The sequence below is a fragment of the Alternaria burnsii genome (genome assembly GCF_013036055.1).
Source record: "Alternaria burnsii strain CBS107.38 chromosome Unknown 705, whole genome shotgun sequence".
Lineage (NCBI taxonomy): Eukaryota > Fungi > Ascomycota > Dothideomycetes > Pleosporales > Pleosporaceae > Alternaria > Alternaria burnsii.
In genome coordinates, this window is record NW_024066107.1 from 814,417 (window position 1) to 838,277 (window position 23,861).

At 51.3% G+C, this 23,861-nt stretch overlaps 8 protein-coding genes across 8 annotated transcripts; 5 read left to right on the forward strand and 3 right to left on the reverse strand.

Annotated features, from left to right (window-relative positions):
* Nucleotides 1-2,534: 2,534 nt before the first annotated feature.
* Nucleotides 2,535-3,689, forward strand: GT037_000307 (uncharacterized protein; the record flags this gene model as incomplete). Its single annotated transcript, XM_038925354.1, has 1 exon — nt 2,535-3,689. The coding sequence occupies one exon, from the start codon at nt 2,535-2,537 to the stop codon at nt 3,687-3,689; it is 1,155 nt and encodes a 384-aa protein (XP_038791210.1).
* A 458-nt stretch (nt 3,690-4,147) lies between these two features.
* On the reverse strand, nt 4,148-9,938 carry GT037_000308 (polyketide synthase; the record flags this gene model as incomplete). Its single annotated transcript, XM_038925355.1, has 4 exons — nt 4,148-5,392; nt 5,454-8,876; nt 9,266-9,569; nt 9,619-9,938. The coding sequence occupies 4 exons, from the start codon at nt 9,936-9,938 to the stop codon at nt 4,148-4,150; spliced, it is 5,292 nt and encodes a 1,763-aa protein (XP_038791211.1).
* A 1,675-nt stretch (nt 9,939-11,613) lies between these two features.
* Nucleotides 11,614-12,944, forward strand: GT037_000309 (s-adenosyl-l-methionine-dependent methyltransferase; the record flags this gene model as incomplete). Its single annotated transcript, XM_038925356.1, has 6 exons — nt 11,614-11,657; nt 11,716-11,725; nt 11,779-11,902; nt 11,961-12,084; nt 12,139-12,578; nt 12,631-12,944. 6 exons carry the CDS (start codon nt 11,614-11,616, stop codon nt 12,942-12,944), a joined length of 1,056 nt encoding a protein of 351 aa, XP_038791212.1.
* A 1,647-nt stretch (nt 12,945-14,591) lies between these two features.
* GT037_000310 (uncharacterized protein) lies at nt 14,592-15,909 on the forward strand (the record flags this gene model as incomplete). Its single annotated transcript, XM_038925357.1, has 2 exons — nt 14,592-15,582; nt 15,635-15,909. 2 exons carry the CDS (start codon nt 14,592-14,594, stop codon nt 15,907-15,909), a joined length of 1,266 nt encoding a protein of 421 aa, XP_038791213.1.
* A 532-nt stretch (nt 15,910-16,441) lies between these two features.
* Nucleotides 16,442-18,103, forward strand: GT037_000311 (uncharacterized protein; the record flags this gene model as incomplete). Its single annotated transcript, XM_038925358.1, has 1 exon — nt 16,442-18,103. The coding sequence occupies one exon, from the start codon at nt 16,442-16,444 to the stop codon at nt 18,101-18,103; it is 1,662 nt and encodes a 553-aa protein (XP_038791214.1).
* A 297-nt stretch (nt 18,104-18,400) lies between these two features.
* On the reverse strand, nt 18,401-19,150 carry GT037_000312 (uncharacterized protein; the record flags this gene model as incomplete). The annotated part of the gene is made up of 2 exons (XM_038925359.1): nt 18,401-18,563; nt 18,621-19,150. 2 exons carry the CDS (start codon nt 19,148-19,150, stop codon nt 18,401-18,403), a joined length of 693 nt encoding a protein of 230 aa, XP_038791215.1.
* A 1,085-nt stretch (nt 19,151-20,235) lies between these two features.
* On the forward strand, nt 20,236-21,338 carry GT037_000313 (aromatic ring-opening dioxygenase protein; the record flags this gene model as incomplete). The annotated part of the gene is made up of 3 exons (XM_038925360.1): nt 20,236-20,758; nt 20,816-21,017; nt 21,086-21,338. The coding sequence occupies 3 exons, from the start codon at nt 20,236-20,238 to the stop codon at nt 21,336-21,338; spliced, it is 978 nt and encodes a 325-aa protein (XP_038791216.1).
* Nucleotides 21,339-21,465: 127 nt separating this feature from the next.
* Nucleotides 21,466-23,705, reverse strand: GT037_000314 (uncharacterized protein; the record flags this gene model as incomplete). Its single annotated transcript, XM_038925361.1, has 2 exons — nt 21,466-21,551; nt 21,608-23,705. 2 exons carry the CDS (start codon nt 23,703-23,705, stop codon nt 21,466-21,468), a joined length of 2,184 nt encoding a protein of 727 aa, XP_038791217.1.
* Between the last annotated feature and the right edge of the window lie 156 nt (nt 23,706-23,861).

Below are 23,861 nucleotides of genomic sequence, written 5' to 3' on the forward strand. Positions count from 1 at the left end.
GTAGTTCGGTCCCCCGCAGTCGCCAGCAATGGCCCCCCAGCAGCCTACCCCAGCAATGGGCCCCCGCAGCCTACCCCAGCAATGGGCCCCCGCAGCCGCCCATATGGGCCCCTCTCTTTTTGGACTGAGTTCGACTCACGATGTCCACTTCTTTTCCTTTTGGTCTTTCTCGTTTTGCACATACTCCTAAGAGGGTGTTACGCGCCTTCACTGTGTCGGCACTCTTCCCTTTACGCACGTGCACGCCGCTAACCCTTCGCAGGTATTAGCTATCCTTACTTTAAAGTGCTGCCCTGTTTTATCGTTGCTATCGATGTTTTGACTGATAATGTGTATGCGATCCTGGGTAAGCATCTTGACGAGCTCCTGGCCTAGTAATCTGAAGACTGGAAGTGGTAGGTGGCCTTCGATCTAATTCCGGACTGCATCTGGAGTCGTTGCAGGTTTGAGCAGGAAATCCACACAATTAACGTTGATCTTGGCTTTCTAGTAGCAGTGGGAGGGGGCGTTAGTGACGGCCTCCACGATAGCGATATAATCAAAACCCAACTCTTCCTGTGTGACTAGGTGCTGTCAGATCAAACATTGCTCGGGTTTCTTGCTTGACCTAGTGGCATTCTTCTAGAGCTTGAGGCAGTGTCTGACGACATAAAAGTCTTGAATTGAGACTTGTACATCCTGCATGCGTCTAATCTAAGAAAACTTCCTGCCTGATATTGCACTAGCGATCGTTGGCCTTGAAGACGACGTATGCGTTTAGTAACGTATAGAGAGCGAGTTTATAGTGTTTATAGCGACAAGCCGATAGTGCATTACCCTTTGGTTTAACACAGAAGTCTTGGGGGCAATGTTATGCTGGCGTTTCAAGATCTAGCTAACCGCTCGAGAGCTTACATGCTGTCGGAACATCCTATTATTCGCTTTTAAAACATGTCTTGATTGTCCATACACAGCTGCACATAGTGAAGCTAGGGTTTTGGGGACACGCTTCTCTGTGATACAATACAGTATAACTCAACAGCGTTGTGCCTGCGTTCTATCACCAGCACGTCGATCAAATCAGTGTCTTCGTTGTCCATTATCCTGATCATCTTGTTAATAGTGCTAGTATACTTCACTGGGGTTTAAACGTGTTCGTGCGCAAGCCGTATACCATCGCGAAGAGAAGCTATATCGTGATTCACCCCATCCCGATACATGAGACTATAATGACCTATATACAATGAGCTATAGACATGTAGCGTCTCGCCACCGTTATAGTCTTGACAAAGCACACTGTATGTAGATAGATGGGTTGACCGCGCTCGTTTTCGTGCGCAAATCGCCTTGCGCGAACCACGGTTGAGATGCAGTAGCTCCTGCCTTCGACGCCAAACAAGCGTCATAGGCCACAAGTACAAAGGCACTCACTCCTCATCTTTTTCTTGTAAAGGGCCGGAGAGGGACGACCACAATTTCTCACATGTCCCCACACTGTCAGACATAGTTGCGCTTTCGCACCGATTCATCATGCTTCCATTACCCTAGCCTTGACCGTATGTCTGGCCCTCCTTTGCCTGCGACAAATACCACCGAGACAGCTACCACGATCGTCAAAAGAAAGTAAACTTTCGACTCTCCATCAATGCGAAGCAACCGCGCTCCTTATAAGAAAATGGCCGGTGGCTCTTAATATCTTGGCTACGACTGCATGCTGGCCGGTGTTCAGGGGCTCCAAGAGAACTGATGCCTCAGGCCTGGTTATTCTCGAAACAGTTCATGCCGCCAGATCGAAAATCTCAACTCCACCTAAGCGACCTCAGCTCTGATAGGTCTGTCGCCACGCGAATGCAGAATCGAGCTAGGAAACAATGGAACATCGGTCATCTTGGACTCAGCCCCTCGGATGCCAGTCGTCGCGTCTGCCCAGCTACACAACTTGGCGTAGTAAACGCTATCTCTCCGGATGACGACAATTCCGGGGTTGAGCAAAAGCAACGACAGGATTACACGACATCAGCAATTGGACTGGCAGTATCTGTTGAGCGCAATTCTCAACATGCGTAGACCTGTGCGGCTTGTGGCGTTGGATTGTTGAAGTTCAGACTTTCCGGCCCCCACATGCAAAGCGCTGACAGATGCCGCATACCAAGCCTATAATTAGGCGTCTCCACTGCGGGCACCAGTCGCCCTACAGGGCCGCGGCGATGATAGTAATGAAAAGGCAAACTGCTATGAGCAGGCGACGCTCGCAAGGTCATGAATCGCAGCGACCCGCAAGAGCGAAATAAGATCGAATGCGCATCCTGTGTGTTTCTGACATCACGCGCACGTGCATGACGCGTTTCGTCACGGCGATCTTGGGCTGTGTGATGACCACCCGGCCCAGCGCATCAAGCCTACTTGCACAAGCAGGGGTACCGTCAGCAACATCCTTATTACTTACCCATTCCTGCCGGCGCGGCACAGCCTCTTTTCTCGAGTCGCATCCGCAAGCAATTGAGCGAGAATCCTCACACCTACATATCGGCCCTACTCGACGTTGATCGCCCACCATGAACATGATGCGCAAGAAAGCGCAGTACGTGAACATCACGCCCATACCATCCTACATCCCGCGTCAGCTCGCAATCGACTTCCTCCACAGCCATGGCGAAATCATCGAGCTGAATCCACTCGTCACCGGCCACGAACCCATCAAAGCACCGCGCGACGCTCCTGCAGACGAATTCTACTCAACATGGTATGAGATCTCGCAGCGCATACAATACATACCCGGTATTGGCAAGATGGGAAGCGGCGCAATCAAGTTTCGAGGCGTCTTCCATGACCTACCCTTCGGCCTGCAGACACACACTTACGCGCCCGCAAATGTCGACCTGCGCAACAAGTGGCAGATTTGCGGAAACCAGCCTGGCGAACCACCTGAGCCGAAAGAGCTGGGTTCAGGTGCGCCCCCTGAGGGACTTTACATACGCGAGGATGTGGAGATCAAGTGCAATGTGACCATGCTCAGCTTTGTCAAGAAGGAGATGAAGGCAGCTGCAAAGGTCATGGTAGAGCGGTTAGTCAAGAAGGCTGAACTACTCGACTCGGGAGCGTTGCATGCCATGATGGAGAACGGGCGGCTGAAGACGGTCAACCCGGCGGATCGCTCAGCGCACGATTACAGGTCGCCACAACCATCGCCAACGCAGCCCTACCAGATTCCCATGTCACCGCACAGGCAGAGCCTGCAGTATGCGCAACCTGATCAGAACGCTCCACCAGTGCCACCGAAGCAGCTCCTAGGAACGAACGACGTCGTCATGGAACTACCAGGCGATTTCTACCACCCTCAACCATCTCCCTCCTACCTGCACCCGAATCATAACCGCACATCTACCGCTTCCGAGCCGTCACAATACTCACCCCAGCCGCAAGATGTGCGCTGGTCAACTGCATCGCACAGCACCGTTAGTTCACGGCCGAGCTCCTATGCGCCTTCAGAGGGTATGCGCTCCCCAGGGTTGGAGCAAAAGGCGTTCGCGGCCGAGCTGCCGACAATGGAGGAGACCAAGGAAGAGCATAATGTCAGGCAGAGGCGAGAGAGCGACCACAAAGGTCAGCAAGCGTACACATACAATCCACAGGATTACGCTCGGACACAGCAGCAGTATGGAAGCAACCCACCATACCCGGTGTATGGGCAGCAATATCCACAACGGTAATTGACTATCTTTGTCCGGCTGGTATCGGAGGTATACAGGCAACATGTTTCCCGCGATGACTCGGCGTTAGTACAGCGGCTATTTGTTCTTTCTACATGACGGCTTATGACTCTACGCAATGTTTCCAGATATCCCCTTCCATTATGTAACACAATCGAATTCTTCTTCTCGCACGACCACGCTCTTCTCGTGTCATCTTTGCTGCTATGTGTCTGGTATGCTAGCGACGTAGCTCCACTGGCCATGACTACAGCACTTAGTGGTCCACAATGTTGAGGTCGAGGAAGGAATCGAGGTAACGGACAGCAATGTTGATGAAATGATTGATTCGTATGCATTACCACGACAGGATGCTACTACATGTACTACGATTTCAGGCAGACTAGGCAAAAGAGTGTGATTTGGACCCGCTACCTTACGAACGAACAAACAAAAGCACACAACAGCGAGGTCTTCAACTACTGAAGCAACTTCTTGAGATCTCCAACGGTGTCGACCTCCAGGAAAAAGGCATCTCTGATCTCCAAGCCCAGTTCCTCTCGCAATCTCTGAGACATGACCAGCGACATCAATGAGTCAAGTCCCAGGTCAGCAATATGAGCGTCATCTGTAAGCAGACCAATGTCGACAGCGAGTTCTTCCGCAACCAAAGCTAAGGCTTTGTCTATGGCGCCACTCGTACCAGTGGCCGGACTGGCTGATGCTCCCGCGTCTTCATCTGAGGACGAGCATCCTCCGGGCCGGGAAATGATCACCCCAGATGAATCGGAGTGTTCGGAGCCCTCCTTCGGACTGGGGGGTGTTGAAGCAGGTTTGGGGCGTGGCACTTGGTGTGCCTTGGATTTGAGACGCGCTGGAGGTGCGCTCTTTACAGGGACACTCGCCGCTGGCTTCGCCGTCCCATCAGCAGGCCTGAAGAAGCGATTGAGCATCACTCGTGGCCATTGTAGAAACAGTATCGCCTCAACAACTCCAACAATCTCCGAGCCTTGCAAAACATACACGTCGCCGACAAAAGAGTGGTTGTCAGAGGGCACCATTCGGACGTAGGCTATGTAACGTCCGCCCGGAACCAGCGGCCGCGCAAAGCGCATCGACTTCCAGGATGGAGTGATGAAGAAGTTATTCGTGTTGTCAAAGTGGGTACCGCCGTTCAACACAAAGCCCGACAGAGAGATAAGACCGTCGATGAAGTGAGGCGGGACAGTCCAATTGCCGCCAGTATCATCAGGGAACTGCACCTCAGCCATGGCCTCATCTTCGTTGAGAATCACTGATTGCATAGTCCGGTACAGCTTGGAGTATCCAACCAGCTTACCAAAGAGGCTGTAGGCGAGGTCGGTCGTAAGTTTGCTAGCTTTGCCTACCGCGGCCATGTCATTGAGGGCGTCGATACGACTAGTGACCAGTTTGGTAGAGCGAGACCACGTGGACAACCAGGACGATGGATCCTCGTACAAGACGGTAGCGTGGCAGTACCAGATCTCTTTGGCAGGATTGAACCACTTGACGTGAACTTCCATCTTGTCCAAGTCAGCCTCGGCAGAGACCAGGATTGGCTGTGGTTTACTTGTATCGATGAGCTTGACGACAGGCTCATGATACTCGAAGTCGGCGACGTTGATGCCAAATGATACTGCAGTTGCGAAGCTCTTGTCACTAATACGTGTCGCGAGCGTGAATGCCATCTCCGCATGAAGGAACTATGCATTGTTAGGATTTTCTCCATTTGGGAACACATGATGGGATATAGAAACCACTTACAGACGAAGCAACCCCATATCCATTCATCGCGTGTCCATCGACTACGCCTTGGAGTGAAGGGTCAGTAATGCTGCTCTCCGCCGACAAGGTTGCTGTTGATTCAGTGTAGTGCTCCGATGTAAGTCGTTGAATACTAGAAGTCTGGAATCCCGTCACGGTCGGCGCAGGAGCAGGTTCAGGCTGCAATCCAGATACTGCTCGGCCTTTGGTCAGATTCCAGTCTCCACGGTACTGAATCCAATAGTTCTTATTGGTCCACATGTAGGTCGGAGCATCAACAAGTCGGAGCGCCTGCTCAAAGGGACGATGATATTCATTCCAGTCGATTTGTACGCCTGCACTATACAAGATGCAGAGTGATTTGGCCAGGGTCGACCAGTTGTCGTTGTCACGCTGTAGACTTGGCAGTGCCATCCGAGTTGAAGACAGCGTTCGGCTGATGAAACCACAGCACGTGGGATGGTGGCCCATCTCCAGCCAGACAGTAGACTTGTTGACTATACCAGTCTCCCAAGCGTTGTTGAGGGCACCAACAAAGTCGACTGTCTCCCGAGTTGCGCCGACCAAGTATGAAACATCGATTGTGTCGTTTGATGTCATAACTTTCCCGTATCGAGGAGAGATAATGGGAATCCTTGTTGGACTGCATACAATCGTTCTCGTTTGTCTGAGCAGCTCATCCGTGATAGTGTCCATCTGGGATGTGTGGTAGGCATGAGGAAGATCCAAATGGAAGGTCCTGTAACCCGCAGCTTGCAAAGTTGCTGAGAGAGTTTCTATGCTCGAGAGAGTACCCCCGAGGACCGTTTCGTTTGGTCCGTTGATGCAGGAAGTTTCGAAGGGAATGCCACTACCAGCACGTCTGACATCTGCTACTGAAGCTCGTACTGAAAGCATACCGTGTGTACGGGCCGTGCACTTGGAACTCAGGAGCGCAGCGCGGGTGCCGACAAGAGATATGGCAGCGCTTTCGGATAATACACCAGCGACCGCCAAAGCTGCGTATTCACCCAGGCTGTGGCCAATAACAACGCTCGGTTTGATGCCAAATGATTCCCAAAGTCGCGCTAGAGCGATCTCCACACAGATTATGGCAAGGTTCATCGTGACGATAGAGACATCCTTTGGCTGTACACTTCCAGCAACGATGGGCAAGAAAGAGGTGAAGTCTTGTCGTCGTACCAGGCCATCCAGTCGATCAATGTGTTGGCGAAACTTGCGAGAGTCTCGATATAATTGAGTGCCAATGCCGATATAGAAAGTGCCCTGCCCAGTAAATGCGAATGCTACGGGAGGTTGTTTGTCCGAGTGTGGAGTCTGGGATAGAGAGGTTTCAATGTGAGAGCGAAGTGACGATACTGCTTCAGCTGTGGAAGACGCAAGAATAGAAACCCGATAGTTGTAGTGATTCCTCCGAGCCGACAGGGTATAGGCCAGGTCTGCGATGGAGAGTTCTGGGCGCATTTCAATAAAGTCAACAAGAGCTTTGAGATTTCCCTGCAGTGAGTAAGCCGTCTTTGCAGACACAGCGATGACATGTAATTTTCGTGCATCGTCCCCCTTCCTTGGTCGTGGCATCGCCTCTTCCACGATTATGGACGTATTTCCTCCGGCTGCTCCGAAATTGTTCACCATGGCTAGTCTTTTTCGATCGCTGTTTGAGGCCCAATCAGCTGCTGTTGTAGGGATAACCACGTTTCTTTTGGTCAAATCACCTGGCAGTGCTGGGTTGAATCGAGATTTGATGCCAATATGAGGAGGGATAATGCCCTTCTGGAAGACCAACATTGTCTTGACGAATGCCATGATACCAGCAGCCGCCTCCCCATGACCCATGTTGGATTTGACGGTACCGATGTGAAGAGGTAACTGCGGATGTCGAATGTGGCCAGTAGAAGGAGCGAATACGTTTGTGACTGACCTCATCTCGTTACTGTCGCCTGCCTGAGTTCCCGTGCCGTGCATCTCAACAAACCCAACCGACAAAGGGTCGATCCCAGCCCTTCTGGCAACTTGAGTATACAGATGGGCCTGCGCAACATCGTGCGGATGGGTGATAGAGACTGCCTCAGCAGAGTGATCAGTAGCTGCAGCGAGAACAACTCCTAGAATATTGTCGTTGTCCGCCTCGGCGTCTTCCAGTCGTTTCAAGACAACGCTACCGACACCATCAGCACGACAATACCCATCAGCCCCTACATCCCACGTCTTGCATCCGCCAGTAGGTGAGAGAAAGTGGCCATTGCTGAGGCCGGCGTAGACATCAGAATTCGTGATGATGTTCATGCCTCCAGTAATTGCCATATCGACATCGCCACTCCATAAAGAAGTGCATGCAGCTTGTATCGCTGCAAGACTGGAAGAGCATGCGGTGTCGACACTGAAACTCGGACCCCAGAATTTGAAGAAGTAATTGATGCGGCCAGGACCGAACGCCCTACATCCTCCGGGAATGAAGTAGGTGCCGACTTCTTGTCCAGAGTTGACCTCGCGGTAGTCGTCACTGGCCTGTCCGTAAAAGGTACCAACACGTCGTGCGTGTATACCACGACCATGCACGTAGCCTGAGTTCTCCAAAGCCTCATAAGCAGTCACGAGAGCAAGTCTCTGCATCGGATCTGTTTGTTCAGCTTCTCGTGGCGACATGCCGAAGAACATGGCATCGAAGAGACCTGGGTTGTCTACAAAGCATCCATATGGTGTTTTGGATGTATTCGGGATTTTCCCTGTTGGGTCCACATGGGTTTCAACATTGAAGCGATCTGGAGGAACAGGCCCGTGGGCATCGTGGCCTTGTACCAACAGCTCCCAAAATCTTTGTGTGTTATCAGCACCTCCTGGGAAGCGACATGCCATACCCACGACAGCAATTTTCGATGACTTCGCATCCTTGGAAGGACTGCTTCCAAGAGGGAGGTTCATGATCGCTGACATCGTGTCTTCGGATGTATGTGTGGCGGTGGGGATGTCAGCTTTCCATTGCGCAAGTAAGCTTTCAACATATTGTGATGGTTGTATGGCGATCAGTTGGGTGGAATTCGGCGAGACCTGTTTCAGCCGTTCCGTGATGCTCTGGATAGTTCGGTCCCACCGGATTCTCTGGGTGAGCATCTCTTCCATGATCTGCTCGAGTAGTTCGTTGGCACTCGCTGCTTTGAATGGTTGTCCTGTTACTGGGGAGAACAATGAAAGATGCAGTCGGTATTTTTCGTCGATATAAGGAACGATTTGCTGTACGTGTTCCATACCATAGACCTTACCCGTATGCCACATCCCTTGCACTTTCTTCATCGGTACGTTTCTTGTACGCTTGAAGAATTCGCATTCTGTGAATAGTGCTTTGAGAGTCGATGGTGGGCCACCAATGCTTACGGACTTGCCGTCGTCGTTGAAGACTGATGCCACGCTCGTCTCAGCATATTCCTAAAATACATATCAGTGCAAGGTCACAGCCAAATTTCCCTTTTGACGAAGTATGCCCAGATCATAGGGCCATGGAGCAAGAAATAGAGATAGAAGGACTGGATATGAGGCACAACATTGCTCCCATAAGCAGCTAGGAAAGGCAGACAAAGGAGAGTGTGGATGGATGCAATAACAGGGAAGGAGGTGGTGACGGAATGAGCAACTGAGATGACACCCTCACAAGGCAAGCGCCTGAGATGCAGGTTCCAGGAAATACTAGCGTCAGTTGGACCCCTGATCAGAATGGAACTGCTGGGTGCGAAAAGTGGGGTGCGGCACCCGGACGCCAAGTCTCCGACCCAACCTTGGAAACTCCAAATCGAAAACAACATGAATACCTGACTTACCTTCTCAGCATTGAAAAGTGCCACTGCTTCTTGGGCCTCCGACGGGTCAACGCCATACACGCAATATATCCAAGCTCCAGCAGCGTTGATCTCATCTGGTGAAATCTCCAATGATCGGCAGACCTGATCAACGACGAGCCCGAATCGAAATGCTACTTTGGCGATATGTCCAGCAATGCTTGGAACCATAGACATATTTGGGCAAAGTGTGATCGCTGCCGCTGATAGCATGCCTGGGCCTCTCGCAATGAGGAATGTGTCTGACGACTGGAAATTATACTCGAGGGGATGAGCTTCGTGGTATCTGGTGTGCATTAAGACCTTGGATTACAAAAGCTGACGGAGAGACCTACGCAATGAAGCTTCCTAATTGAAAGGAAAGCACCAGTACTCGCTCGATCGCTCCACCAAGCGACGTTTTCCTCAGCTCAACGACATGATCGGTCAAGTCCAAGATGCTCTCGAAAGCTGGTATCGAATCTCTCTCAGTGCGGATCAGTCGACGCTGTTCCTCCCTCACAGCCCGTGTGATGGTCTCAAGAAAGAGGGCAAGGATCGGATAACTTCGCTCCTTGCTGAGTAAGTGCAGCTTCCTAAACAAATCTCGCTGGTCGCCCTCCGGATCCCCTTGAGGTATCTCTCCGGAAAAGTAAAGGACCTTGGCCCGTATCATCTTCGATATGTGTTGGGCTCAGCGAGAGACAAAATCTTAGGATGGAAAGGAAGCGATACAAGAAAGTCCGTTTGTCGACATATTTATCTATGCCGTCGACCATCCAAATACCCCAAGAGTCACAACCGATGCCAGTATTCATCAGCATCTCGGCTTCTCAACAAAGCGAGTCCTCACACCACCGTCACCAACCACATCCTATCATTCTAGAAGACGTATCATGCCTTTCTGGGCGTAAGACTCCGTTCCGAGCGGACTAGGAATGTCAGACTCAGCCGTCAACAAGTCTGATATGGCACCGCTTGTTGTGCTCTACCCAAGTACGATAACGAATGACTCTCGTCTCCGCGCAGTTCACGGACCGACCCGGTAGCACAGTGATCGGTCAACTCATGCATAGCTGGGAGGGTCGGCTCGAGATAAGCTGCTTGGCAACGTGGGAGAGTCAGAACCTTTGTTCTAACATCGAACCGCGTCTGCATGCTTGTCCTAGCTAATTCATCTATTGCCAACATCCTATAGGCACCCAAGCCATAACGCAACTCGTTTGTAGCAAGTTGTAGTTTTCAAACATTCTTTCCAACCCCGGGCGAAAACGCGCCTACATTACAATTCGGAAGGAAAGGTGATAGAGAGCATCTTCAGTAGACGTACTTCCCGTAGTGCAAGGATGTACCCAACGCCTCTTTCAGTAGGCGCTTACATGTATACGAGGTAGGTAAATACCTCACAGCACTTTCCAGTAGACATTCCACGGAAGTACAACTAGTGAGCGTCCTTTCTTCTGCAGGTGTTCACGCTAAGCATTCTGGTTCGATGAGCTTGCGTACGGATAAGCAATATACGCAATTAAACCCCGAGCCGCTTGTGTGAATAAGCATTCAACGTCATCGGAGACATTCGGTCGCGGCTCATGTCAACGTATACGGCAACGTGGGATGTGCGGCCTACACTTGGGTGTAGATTGTCCTACTATGAAACGTCTAATGCATGTAGCCACGATCATGATACAGCCAATATATACGTACTATACCTCTGCACCTTGATAGTGGCGTTTCTGCAAGTCAGATTCGCATCCATCTCTTCTTGTCTCTTACTGCAGGATCTGACAAGTTGGCTGACATTCACTGCAATTGCGTAAAAGTTAGTTTTGGTGTCAATCAGAGCTGTACAAACTTGTGTACACTGTTGCGCATACTCGGGCTATATTTCAAGCGCCCTATGCACGTTGCAGAAACGAAAGCGGGAAGTTGAGCACATTGTACGGGATATTCGAAGACGCTTTGCTAAAGTTAGCAAATGCCGACTCTGAACCTCTGACTCTGCCCGTGCGAGTCTGACTTTGCTAAGACACATCCGTTCACGCCTTCCGCTTGAACTGTCGGCTTCGGCAATAGTGATATTCAAAGCACAACGGAACAGAACTAGAGTAGTAAAAGCAATCTCGCATAGAACTAACGTAAGCTTGCTCATGGCGCCTTTATGTGTTCTATAAATGAGAGTCTCGTCCCTTCATCCGTTACCCTTCAGCTCTTCGTGCAACCTACTCTTCGCTTATCTCTTTCCATCAACTAATCAAATCTTGGTGGCCTACACTCTTATGGATCAAGTCAGGCAGCTACTGACATCAGCTCATGGCGATGCCCGAAAAATTCTACTTCGTGAATTGCACGAGATGATCGTTGGTTTAGAGACGCCAGAAGAGACTGCAACACGCATGTAAGTGTTCAGCCCTGTTGGGAACGTGATACGCGAAACTAATACTTGCTCCTCACAGAGCTCTTTATGTAAGAGTCGCCCCTCAAGTGCATCCGTTGCCTAGCCACTAATTACTGTCCAGCCCTTGCAATCTTCAGCTGCACGTATCGGCCAAGATTTGAAGATATTTGACACCTTGGCAAAATCTGGTCCGAAGAGCCTCCAGGAGCTGCAGAAAGTGACGAATGCCCATCCGATCACCCTCGGTACGCCTTGCGATGACCTTTCGCCTTGTTGAGAAGCATTGCTGATCGTATGTGTTAGGGCGTTTACTTAGATACATGGCCTCGGTCGGACTCATCCACGAAACGGGTGTCAACCAATTTGAAGCTAGCCAGAAAAGTCGGAATCTGGCAACTCCAGAGGCTGAGAAGATTGTCACACACTTGTAAGCGACTCAGCCAACCGTCCACCGACTTTTGGGGATTGACCGCTCTTCCAGCTTCGAGAACTGCGGTCCTCTGTTTCAGGGAATGCCCACTTTCTTGCGCGCGAACAAGTATCAGGATGTTACCGATGGTAAAAACACAGTATTCCAACCAGCTTACAACACTGATTTGGACACGTACACCTGGTTTTCTCAAAACCCACTGCAAATGGGTGCTCTTATCAGCTACATGGCTATGGAGCAGGCCGTTCGGGGGCGCTGGTTGGATGAGTACCCCATTCGACCCCAGATGAAAGACTGGAATCCCGAGTTGCCAGCATTCGTCGATGTTGGTGGGAACGTTGGGCATTACTGCGCAATGTTCAAGAAACGCTTTCCGGATATCCCTGGCCGGATCATCTTGCAAGATTTGCCGGATACCCTTGCCCATTCTTTGAAGACACCTGGTGTTGAAGCTATCGGTCACGACTTCTTCCAGCCTCAGCCCATCAAAGGTATGCGCGAGATAGCTCTTAAACGGGAAATAATATGCTAAAGTCTATTCAGGTGCGAAGTTTTATCATCTCGGGTGGATTCTCCACAACTGGAACGATGATAAATCGAAGCAGATCCTAAGCCAGATCAAATCGGCGATGAGTGCTGAATCCGTAATTCTGATCAACGATATGATATTGCCAGAAGAGGCGGTTCCGTCTTTTGCCGCCTCCTTGGATCTGGTGATGCTGGGTGCCTGTGGCGCACGTGAACGAATGAGGAAGGAGTGGGACGAAATACTGGCAGCTGTTGGCTTGGTCGTCAAAGACTGTATCGTGTACAATCGTGAACTTTGCCATGGTATCATTGGTGCAACACTGGCTTAGGAGCTGCTCGGGTTATGAAACCACATGTAATCAGTTCCGGAATACAGATTACCTCTTCTATGTGTACTGCAACGCTAGCTTATCGGTGTCGTCTTATCTTCTACCCCAACGTGCTGAAAGTCAACTCCTGATTGGAGATCATCAGGTCCACTTTCATCAGTGTCTATACCTTCTAATTATCTGATCAGCATCCTGGAGTAGTATTTGAAGGTGAGAGGTCTGTCTTCGCAAGAAGTCGCAGCTGAAGCTGGGGAAAACAACAAGTTTTCCACTTCCGGAGTCTTGCAGTTGGCATTTTTAAGTTTCTAGAAGTTAGATTGCTCAGTTGTTGTTGCAATCGGATTTTACAACGTAGGAATGAGCGTAAGCTCAAGGAGGCTTCAACAAAACAGCCGCTTCTTCAACAAGCACCGCTTGCGTAATGAGACTCTTCGATGGCGCCATGTAGCACATGAACGGGTGGTTCCGGAATCATGCTGCTGTCAGCGTCGAAAGGATTTCCTGCGTTTGACGTGGTCTGAGGTGTACGCCAATGCGATGACGGTTCAGCGTTCATGTTGGTGTCCATGTAATCATCAAGCTAGATCAGTGATTGGCGCGGAATTCCGGAAACAGTTACACAGCTCCCACATGCAGTCATCTTCTGCTTGACGATGCGTAACTCGAGTCTCGGGTAGAAGATAAGACATGTAAGACCTATACGGAAACTGCCGTAGTGCCCGAAAGTGCAGATCCTGCAACGGCCCGCATCTGGTGCAGGAACCGCGCGGGTATGTCGCTGACATCCCACCCTGCAGCGACATGATGTGCAGACCCAATATAAGGCCGGCTAAACGGCCGAGATCCGGCGCGACAACCTCGCGTTGTCACTATACGGTAGTTGGTAGCCCACGCTGCAGGAATGGGTGGCCTGGGCTGACGAACACCAGGAGTACGAGGACTTCCAGCACCGCTTCCATTGCAATGTAGGCACCTTGCTGCTAAACGCGGTAAATTGTATCGCGCTGGTACCAGATTCGCTTGGTAAGACTCGACGTATGAGTTGAACAGGCTGTGCAAGAAACGAGCTAGTCAATCAATGTTCGGGGTTTTCTAGGTGCGCAGTCCGAGTGTCAGCAGTGCAATGGCCGAGGTTCCCTAAAGATGCGTAGCGAGCACGAGTGACGGCAACATTCATCCACACATTTCGCGTTCAGCTCTGACTGTTGCATGACTGGTGTTTCGCAACGGTCTTTGGATGCAACACTCAACCCAAATGGAGGGTCGTGTTGAGGATAACCCCAGCTTCAACATGGTTTGCCTGCACATCCTTCAAGTTATGGAAAGCTAATCTATCCATCGGATCAGGCGTTCCACTTTGAAAAGGCTTTATGGGCTGTTTACTCAGATATCGAGGTCATCTGAATAGTTTGGGCGGGGGTGGGTGGAATAGTCTCGTCGGGTGAATTGTACTCAGCCGCGCGTGGTAGTTAGAGACGTTCTCTCATGATGTTTGAGCATATCACTCATGGACAACAGTCGCTTGAGTACGTTAAAAGCACAGCGTAGACACGTCGGACAGCTTACCAGATATTCAATTCAAAGTTCACCCCATCTTATTTGTTCCCAATTTTCCAGCCTTTTGTCACGACCGTTTACCTGTTGACTATGTCGACCAAGTCGTACCCTCATGTTCTCGTTGTAGGGGCTGGCATGAGCGGGCTTACGCTCGCACACCAACTCAAGACAGCCAACATATCCTTTTCCATCTTTGAGCGCGACCCAACCAGCGATGCTCGAACTCAGGGCTGGGCACTCTCACTCTTCGGGCCAGCACTGGCAGATCTGGTGGAGTCGATGCCGGAGGAAATAGGCCCCGTTGACCAGACGAGCCATTTGCTTCCCCTGGATCTTCCAGCCCAGTTTGTATTTTATGATATCACTAGGCCTGGAATGCGTGCTGGGGTCATTAGCGATGAGAGCGGAAAGATCTTACGCGCCAACCGGACGCGGCTTAGGAACTGGCTACTCCAGGGGATTGACGTCAAGTACGGCAAACAACCAGCGAGGATTGAGGAAGCTGACGACAAGGTGACGGTACATTTTAGCGACGGCACTTCTGAGACGGGCGACTTTCTTGTCGGTGCTGAGGGAACGCGAAGCATGGTCCGGAAGCACATATTGCACGGCCAGGACATTATGAAGCCACTGGCACTCGGCTCTCTGGTTGGCGAAGTAGCGCTCAGCGGTGACGACTTCAAGCGCCAGCTCGCACTAGCGCACTCGGGATACATAGTCATGAACTCGACACTGGGAAGCGATGACCAGAGTGCTATATTTGGTGCCTTGAACAAGGTTAGCGAAGATGGCAACACAGGGTACTATTACTTCATCTTGCTTTGGGTTGACAAGAATGCTCCAAACACCACGGAGGAGAACCCCAACTGGACTGTTGGGGCGACCAAGGAGCAGCTCGCTGCCTTTGCTCGTGAGAAGACGAAGGCGTATCCAAATCACCTCCGAGAGCTTGTTGACAAAGTTCCCATCGAAGGATACAGCAGCCCTGGGTTTCAACTCCAGGGCGTACAAATGACCGCTGAACAACTACCTGCCGGAAAGGTCGTCGTCATCGGCGATGCAGCTCATTCTATGACACCTTGTAAGTATGCATCACAAATTCACCAACTAGCACGATTGCTGATGTTTTCGAGTCCGTGGTGAGGCCGGTGTCTGCGCCTTTACGGATGCGCTGAAGCTCGGACGGACCCTTACCCGTGTGCGAGATACCGCTGCCAAAGGTGATGATCTGAAGCAGCTTGTCACGGAGTTCCGTGACGACATGCTCTCACGTGGTAAGTGGGCTATCGAGGTGTCCAATCCCGTCCTGGAGGACTACGGCCGTGTACCCGATTACAAGTTTGGAACCTTCGGAAAGGAAGCCGTGCCACTGCCAGAGGAGGGTGTTTCCGTTGTTGCCGTGCAGTAGAAGATTCGAGAAGATCGAATGTCTGCGTAGGAGTTTGTCTAGTCATATCTCACCATATCACGTAGTTCAGATACCTTGATCATCTAATCGGAAGCTTTGAAAGATGAAGTGAGTTCAACCTGCACGTAACCGATTAGTCCTCAGCTCGCCTGAAACGAGCCAATTGTCTGCCCCTCAATATATTAGTGCTTACAAGCTTATCCCACGCGCCCTTTTTTCTTGTTTTGTTGGCATGCATGGTGCGAGCTGGCTTGCATGAACAGCCCCACTCTTTGTGCTACCTGCCGCCTGACTGCCCTGGACCTGGAAAGTTTCCCCTCTAGCTCTCTAATACCTCGTTCTTAACTCCGAAACAAGTGCTTCATGACGATAATCGCACGAAGCTCAAGTTGACGAACACACCTGAGGGAGCGATACGAACACGGCTATGGAAATTCACACAATCCGCAGTTTCACAGGCTGTTGGACGTGCCGCCTCCGCCGCAAAAAATGCGACGAGAAGCGCCCCATCTGTGACGTATGCTCGTCTCTCATGATCGCCTGTCACTTCGATCTTGCGAAGCCAGAATGGATGGACGGTGGCGCCAAACAAGAGGAAATGGCCGAGGCACTCAAACTGGAAGTCAAAGAGAATGCTCATCGTCGTCGCAGCGCACCGTTTCCGAGTAGTAGCGAACGCGTGTCGCCCGCAACTGCCATCAATGGAGACTGCGTCATGCTGCCAACCCAGACACCGAGGGCTTCAGCGTCTCCAACGTGCAACTTGCTAGTTGGTAGCGCAGGAACAACTCCCCATTCGTTGGCGAGGTTGCGCCAGAGAGGCCCAGATTGCACGCTCGCGAGCAAGGAGACACGAGAGCGTTTGGCGATCGGACGTTCGGATGCGATCCTCGTCATGTTCTATCTCGAAAATCTGTTCCCGTTCTTGTTTCCTTTCTACCGCCCGTCGCTGCTGCAGGGTGGTCGGACATGGATCCTGGAGATGATGATCAGCAGTCCGGTCGTGAAGCAGGCACTTTTATGCCAGAGCTCCTATTTCCTGTCGTTGGCACAAGGGGCAGCGAATTGGGGGAAGGTTCTCGAGCAGACAAGAGATGCGTTCGAGGTACTGAGATTATCACTACAGGTGATTAGTGACGCAGGCGTGATGGAGCATTTGCACGGTACGGTACGCATCCTAGCCAGCATTATGCAAGTGCAAAGGTTTGAAGTAGCCGTTCTGAGCTTCAACAACTGCCAGGCACACTTGAACGCCGCACTAGCACTCTTCATGCAGCTTCTTGAGAGCGTCGACGCCATGACACCAATATGTCCCAGCTCAAGCTTCAACGCAGTCTTGGATCGTCTAAACCCCACCACACTGATCGATCCAGCCGAGATCTTTCAAGCCCCCATCGCAGAACAAGCAGCATTTCGCTTCTCTTCTGCCCTCCTTATCCTGGACGACATCATCGCGGCCACAATTCTTCAACAACAGCCTCGCCTACACAGCTATCATCGGAGCCTGCTCTATACACCCAGTAGCTCCGAAGCCGTCATCAACCTCGAGGAAACAGTAGGGTGTCAGAACTGGGCACTCCTCTATGTCGGCGAGATAGCTGCCCTCGATTCATGGAAGCAACAATCCCATCGCGCAGGAAGCCTTGACGTTATGGAGCTGGTCCGGCGCGCCACAGCCATAAAGGCCTCTGTTGAAGAACATATCTTGCAGCTTGAGAATGGCCCCATAAGCTCTTCCAATGAAGGGTTGAGCTTGCTAGAGATGTTCGCTTCAGACTTTGGACATCAACGCAGAACACCCACGCGCCAAACTATCCTCGCGACCCGTGTCTGGGCACACGCAGCACTATTGTATTTGTTTGTTGTTGTGTCGGGATGGCAGCCGGCGAGCTTGGACGTGCGGTATCACGTTGGAAAGATCATTGAGCTACTGGCGCAGCAGATTGTACCGCCAGCGTTGCTGCGCTCCATGGTATGGCCGTTCTGCGTGGCAGGCTGTCTGGCGGCGCCGGAGCAGGAAGCGCAATTGCGGGAAATGGTTCAGGCACTACAACCTCCAAGCGTGTTCGGTACGGTTCGTAAAGCATTGGAAGTCATGGAGAGTGTGTGGTCAAAAAGGCGCGCAGGCGATACGGAAATCAGGGATCTGGCGACGTGTTTCAGGAGTCAGGGAGACTTGGTGTTGCTAGTCTAGGTGATGTCATACTTGAATCCACTTGATTGGTCGCCATGTCTAATCTTCCTTTTTGACAACGAACATACAAACACAATTTACAGGCACTCAGAGAAGCTCGTCTCACACATGTATAACACATGCTCAGATCGTTTGATAGTAGTGTGGATTATTGTGCTGACTACGAACAGTATAATGAACGACGAACAAGACCGACAACCACGTCACCTACGCAACGCCTTGCGTCCGATTTCCGTACTTTGATTTGCTCACTTCGAAGGAAACAATCCCTTACCAGTCGAGAGAGCGGTGATATTCTCACTTGAAAGAGGCATATCCCTGACCCTTCACGAAAGTGGCCTGCCATGGCACGCCCTCAGGGTGCTGCGCCAACTGTGGATAGTACTCGCCATGGGCAGGGCCATCGAGCGCCATACCCTTGAACTTGCCATCAGGATGACGTTCATCAGCGTAGAAGAATCTGAATCACGAAATGTCAGCGAACAAGACCATACACGCATGTATTTGAGATGATTACCGGTAGCCTTTGGACTTGTACAGCGTGTCAGCAAGACCGACCCAGTACGCGCTTGCAGCCTTGCCGACACCCAAGTTCATCATGGGCGGCATGGGGATGATGAGTTCGTTCTGGGCGTTGCCAGTGTAGATGAAGGTCTTCTTAGTGTCTTCGGGAAGTGTCTCCCAGGCTGCGAGCGCCTGCTGTGCCGCCACGTACGGGCTGACAACATTGATATTCAAGTCCTTGGTGACAGCCTCGGCAGAGACGGATAAGACAGAGGTCGGGTCTGAAGGAGGAGTCAGGGCGGCAGCGTTGTAGATGACGATGCTTGGGGCAGAGCCAAACTCCGACTTGACGGCAGAGAAGACATCGGGCAGGCTGGAAGGAGACGCAAAGTCGGCTTTAATGGAGAAGTATCCTTCTTCGGTCTTGCTGTTGGTGCCTTTACGGGACGCAAGAGCGACGCTGTAGCCGCTGTCCTTGAAAGCCTGGGCAACAGATGCACCAACGCGAGGACCAGAGCCGAGGATGAGGACCACAGGAGCCATCTTTGTGTATCTGACGTGAGTGGGATATGATTGTGGAGAGGGTTCTGAGATTGTGCTTGTGGTAGATTTGGACTTGGTTCCGAAACAGAAGAGTTTGGAGACGAAGGAAGGGATGGGCGACATGTACGTGAAGAAGCCGACGCGTGGTGTCTTTATATCAGAAGAGTCTTCAGCTTCTGCCTTCTTTTTGGAGCCAGAACGAAAGCATCATACTAATTGGAAAGTGCGCTCGGGACATGCGAGTCAAGCAAAGGCATGGCGAACAGAGACGGCTTCCGTTTGCAGTCAATGTGCTTGTGCTATTATCACGTTGCCTAGGATTCAGCATGGTTGTGCCTTCGTGCTGTCGTACGAGTCGAAGAGATGCTGGGCGGCAGAATGCGGGGGAGACTGGGTGCCGTAGTGGTGCGATGAACCGCGCGCGGAAATCACGATGCGAACCAATATTGGAGTCGCCTTCAGTGTCAGAAACTCTATTGTAATAGACCCACAAGCCGCGCGGGTCAGCCTAGAAAGATCAAGCAGCAGCCAACAGTCGGCGCCCAGGCAGGGCCGATAGGATACCCAGTGCAGGCCGCGCGGGAGAGAAATACACCCCATTAGGCAGAAGTTTGCAACCCGCGCGACCTAGTAAAGCGGGTAAAATCAAGGCGTGCAGTGATTCAAGCAGGGTGTGTCGCGATCATGCATGCTGCACGAGAAGATACTTACATAAGCCGCGCGGTTGTGACGGGGGTAGAAGGCAAACGTCTGTCATCTAGCCGAAACAGGAAAGCCCTTACAGCGACCGCGCGGTTGGACTAGCATTTTGTACACGGTCTTCCGTACAGAATGCAAGAGACAACTTTGAGTATATCGGAAGCGGCATGACATACGATCCCGAATGCTGCTGCTGCTTGCAACAACCACGTGTATTCACCTGCAAACATTGTCGTCTTTCCGGTTATCCAACGTCGTCGATATTGGCAGCTGATATCCACTCGATCATAGTCTCGGCGATGCCCCTGCTCTACTGTCAGTCCATTGCCTAGTCCCAATCATCTTTGTTCTGCGACGTTTGGTAGCTCAGCATCACCCAGCAAGACATGCCCTTGGCGCTGTCGCCCACATACTTGACCATCCTCGTAGTGAGCCTCTGTATCCCATTCCTCTACCAAACTGCTACCAGAATCCCCATCGCCATCCAAGAAAGTCCTCCCAAGATACTCAAGATGTCCAATACTACCAACACTCCTTCCCCACGGATGCCAGTCTACTTCCTGAGCATCGGTGGACCCAACTTTATGGAAAACACGCAGCATCCTGCCTACGCGAAGTTGGGCGAGGTTGGTCAAGAGATTACGACCAAAGTCAAGCCTAAAGCGATCGTCGTCTTCTCTGCACACTGGCAAGATAGCCCAAACCGTATCCAGATCAACGCCGCAGAGGACACTGATATCATCTATGATTTCTTCGGGTTTCCACCTCACTACTACGAGTACAAATTCCCGAACAAAGGCAGCCCTGAACTTGCGAACAAGGTCATCGAGAAGCTGGGTGGCGCCGGCATCGAGGTGCAGAAGGTGAAGCGAGGGCTTGATCATGGGGTATGGGCAGGCTTTGTTGTCGGTATGATCACCTTGTTGTAATTGATGGGGTTGTTTCCATTCTAACGTGTTAGTACAGCCTTCGATCCCAATAAGAACCCTCTGAACGTGCCGATCGTCCAAGTCTCCCTCTTCGACAACGAGGATATCGGACGCCACTATCGCATGGGCGAGGCGCTTCAGAGTCTCCGCGACGAGGGCATACTGATCGTAGGTGCTGGAATGGCAGTTCACAACCTACAGGACTACCGAAAGTCTCGAGGATCGGGTAAAAATATGCCGTACGTCATATCTGTGCACCGTTTAGCTGATTGAATCGCCGTTGGGAGACTTGACTAATCCCTTGCAGTTACTCCTCCACCTTCGATGATGCACTCAAGAATGCCGTGACTTCTAATCCAGAAGAACGCAAGGAGAACCTGCTGGACCTTATGAAGCGCAGTGATGGGCGACAAGCGCATCCAACGCTCGACCATATTCTACCCATGTATGTCGCTGCTGGTGCGGCAGGTGAGAGCGCTGGTGAACAGCTCTGGACGATGCCTGAGGTGAGTCTGAGCTGGGCGCAATACCGATTTGGTGAACTTCCGAATACAGCGTGACTGCACGGTAATGGTTACGATATGGGTGGGTACTCTCATGTAGAACAACGGAACAGATGGAATGGATGCTGCATGATCATGTAACAGGGAAACCGAATGAGCTGAGGTCAGCCCGAGATTGCTTATCCTAGACTAATGTGATCTTCTTCCAGACTCGCATCCATCTTTTGTACCATGAACGAGCCAAGGCTTCACCGTTCATATATCCATGAACTGCATCATGTCATGTTAGCCTGCTGTTCTCGAGATACGCTATCTCAGAAACTTACTATAGGCTTCGCCAACGACGCCGAACATGTCTTCGCGTGGTCGAAGTGTTATCGGAAAATTGCAGCCAGAGATGATGAAGACCACATCGTGAGGCTGAGCATTTACTGGACCGATCCCAACACGACCATTCTTTGTTATAAAAAGCCGACGTTGCCGCATCACGTTTCGCATGGTGGGTGCGTACTCATCATACCATATTCTTCCTCCACCAGTGAGTGTGGCCATCAGCATGGATGTGTCTTGAGAATCGGTGGCGTGCTCTCTTCTGGTCAACTCCCTCCGTCGTCTCCTGCTAGATATGAACTTCGATCGAAGAATGAACTCACTGATCTGATCCACGAACTCATCGTTGCTCGTCGCAGTGATGTCTGCATCGCAAACTTCCACAATGCTATCCCACTTCTTACTCAATACCGTAAGTGCCTTCAGGTCGTCGCTGAACTGAGCAAACGCCTCCGAATTGCCAGCCGCAAGGTATCCATGCCCTTTTAATATGGCCATGTTCATGGATCCAGAGTATGCGAGTTTCATCAAGAGTTTGCGGTTGACCAGCAATATTGGCCTTCCCATGGTAGCCTCGCTTCGCCAATCCGGCACCCACGATGGCAATTGGTCACTACCATTGACACCGCTTGCCGCAAGTAGGATGTCCATTCGACCCTCCTTGATTATGATTTCTCGCGCAATCTCTCGATATACCTGTTCCATTGACTTGCGATAGTCTGGTGCCATGGTGTAATCTCCATCTTTGGTTTCACCAACCAGACCCAATACAGCAAACACCTTATCCCTTGGATCCGTCGATGCGCGATCCCAGATGTTCCAAAGCAGTGACGATAGCGTACTGCCATTGACTCTGGCTTTAGCAAGATGTATCGCTAATGTATACCGTCGCCGCAAGGTCTCCCATTGCGACTGCCTTTCCGTGCCTTTTACATGGTCCCCCATATCGTCCCATCCCTCAGCGTAGTCCATGGCCTTCTGGAAATTCTTCCACTTGAGCTTCGTAGCACCACAGTGAAGCACTGCGTTTGAAGCACACCATACCTCCTGTACGATCCATGTCCGGCCCCACCAAGGGCGCGCAAGTAGTTCATCGACAGCCTGCCAGTGGGAATCCCATTCCTTCTTGAAGTACTCTTCGTGAGGATTTCCGAACATGTTATATAGTATAGGATAACCTGTGATGGTGAAATTATTCTTCGTAGCTTCCATGGCAGTGTGTGCGTCTACGAACTCAGACCACCTTTTCCGGCTCCATCGAGCGTCCTTATATGCTGAATATTGCCGTCTGAGTGACGTCCAGAGTGACTTCAGGAATTTTTTCAGCCTTTTCCATCGTATAAAATCATTAGATTGGTTCCCATCATCACACAAGGCTCTGGTAGAGCGCAAAGACAGTGGCCTACTGTTAGCTTCGCGACCCAACGAAGCGGCATACGAGTTGACCGAATCCTCGTCTCCGGAAATCGCTCTGTTGTTTGGTTCAAAATTCGAACACACGCTCCCTTCTGGTAAATCCACTTGCTCAGCGCTATGATCTGAAGCCGAAGGAAGACTCCAAGGTGACCGATCCGGTCCAGGACCCAGTTCTGAGCTCGTATCACTAGCTACTCTGACACCGTTTCTGCGCATATTCCGATCCTCATTTTTCTTAGCAATGGCCATTATCTTCAAGAATGCCATGGCCTTTTCGCTCGATTCTGTTGCTGGCCCGATCCAAATTATCACGCGCGCCGCGTTGTGGTATATTTGCCTCATGATAGCGACTTGACTATTCCGCTCAGAATTGTCAGTCTGATTGATGCAAATGGCATCAATCCAGAGCTTGCACTCTTGCGACCTGTGCCTGAGATGCTCAAGCGCGACATACAAAGTAGAGCTGACCAGGAATGATGAGCCATTGACCGTAATGAATCGGCCACAACCATCATGTCCCCACGCATACGACAAACACTCGTATCTGTGATCGGAGTTTAAGTCGACCTGCTCGAGCTCAAGTTCTATCGCCGACTCTTGCTCGCGATGGAGGATAGTGATAAGGCGGATCTGGTTGGACCCGGCCAAGCTCTGGTACTGCAAGGGCGGAAGCTCCATGGCTTCCTTGGGTACACCATGGGCTAGATGGAATGGCTCTTTGGAGCTTCAATACTGTGGCGTGCAGCGCACGGTCGGCGTGCGAGATAATGAGGCTAGGAATTCCAGGCGTTATTGACAGGTGCACAATCCCGCGATTACTTGAGCTAAACCCAG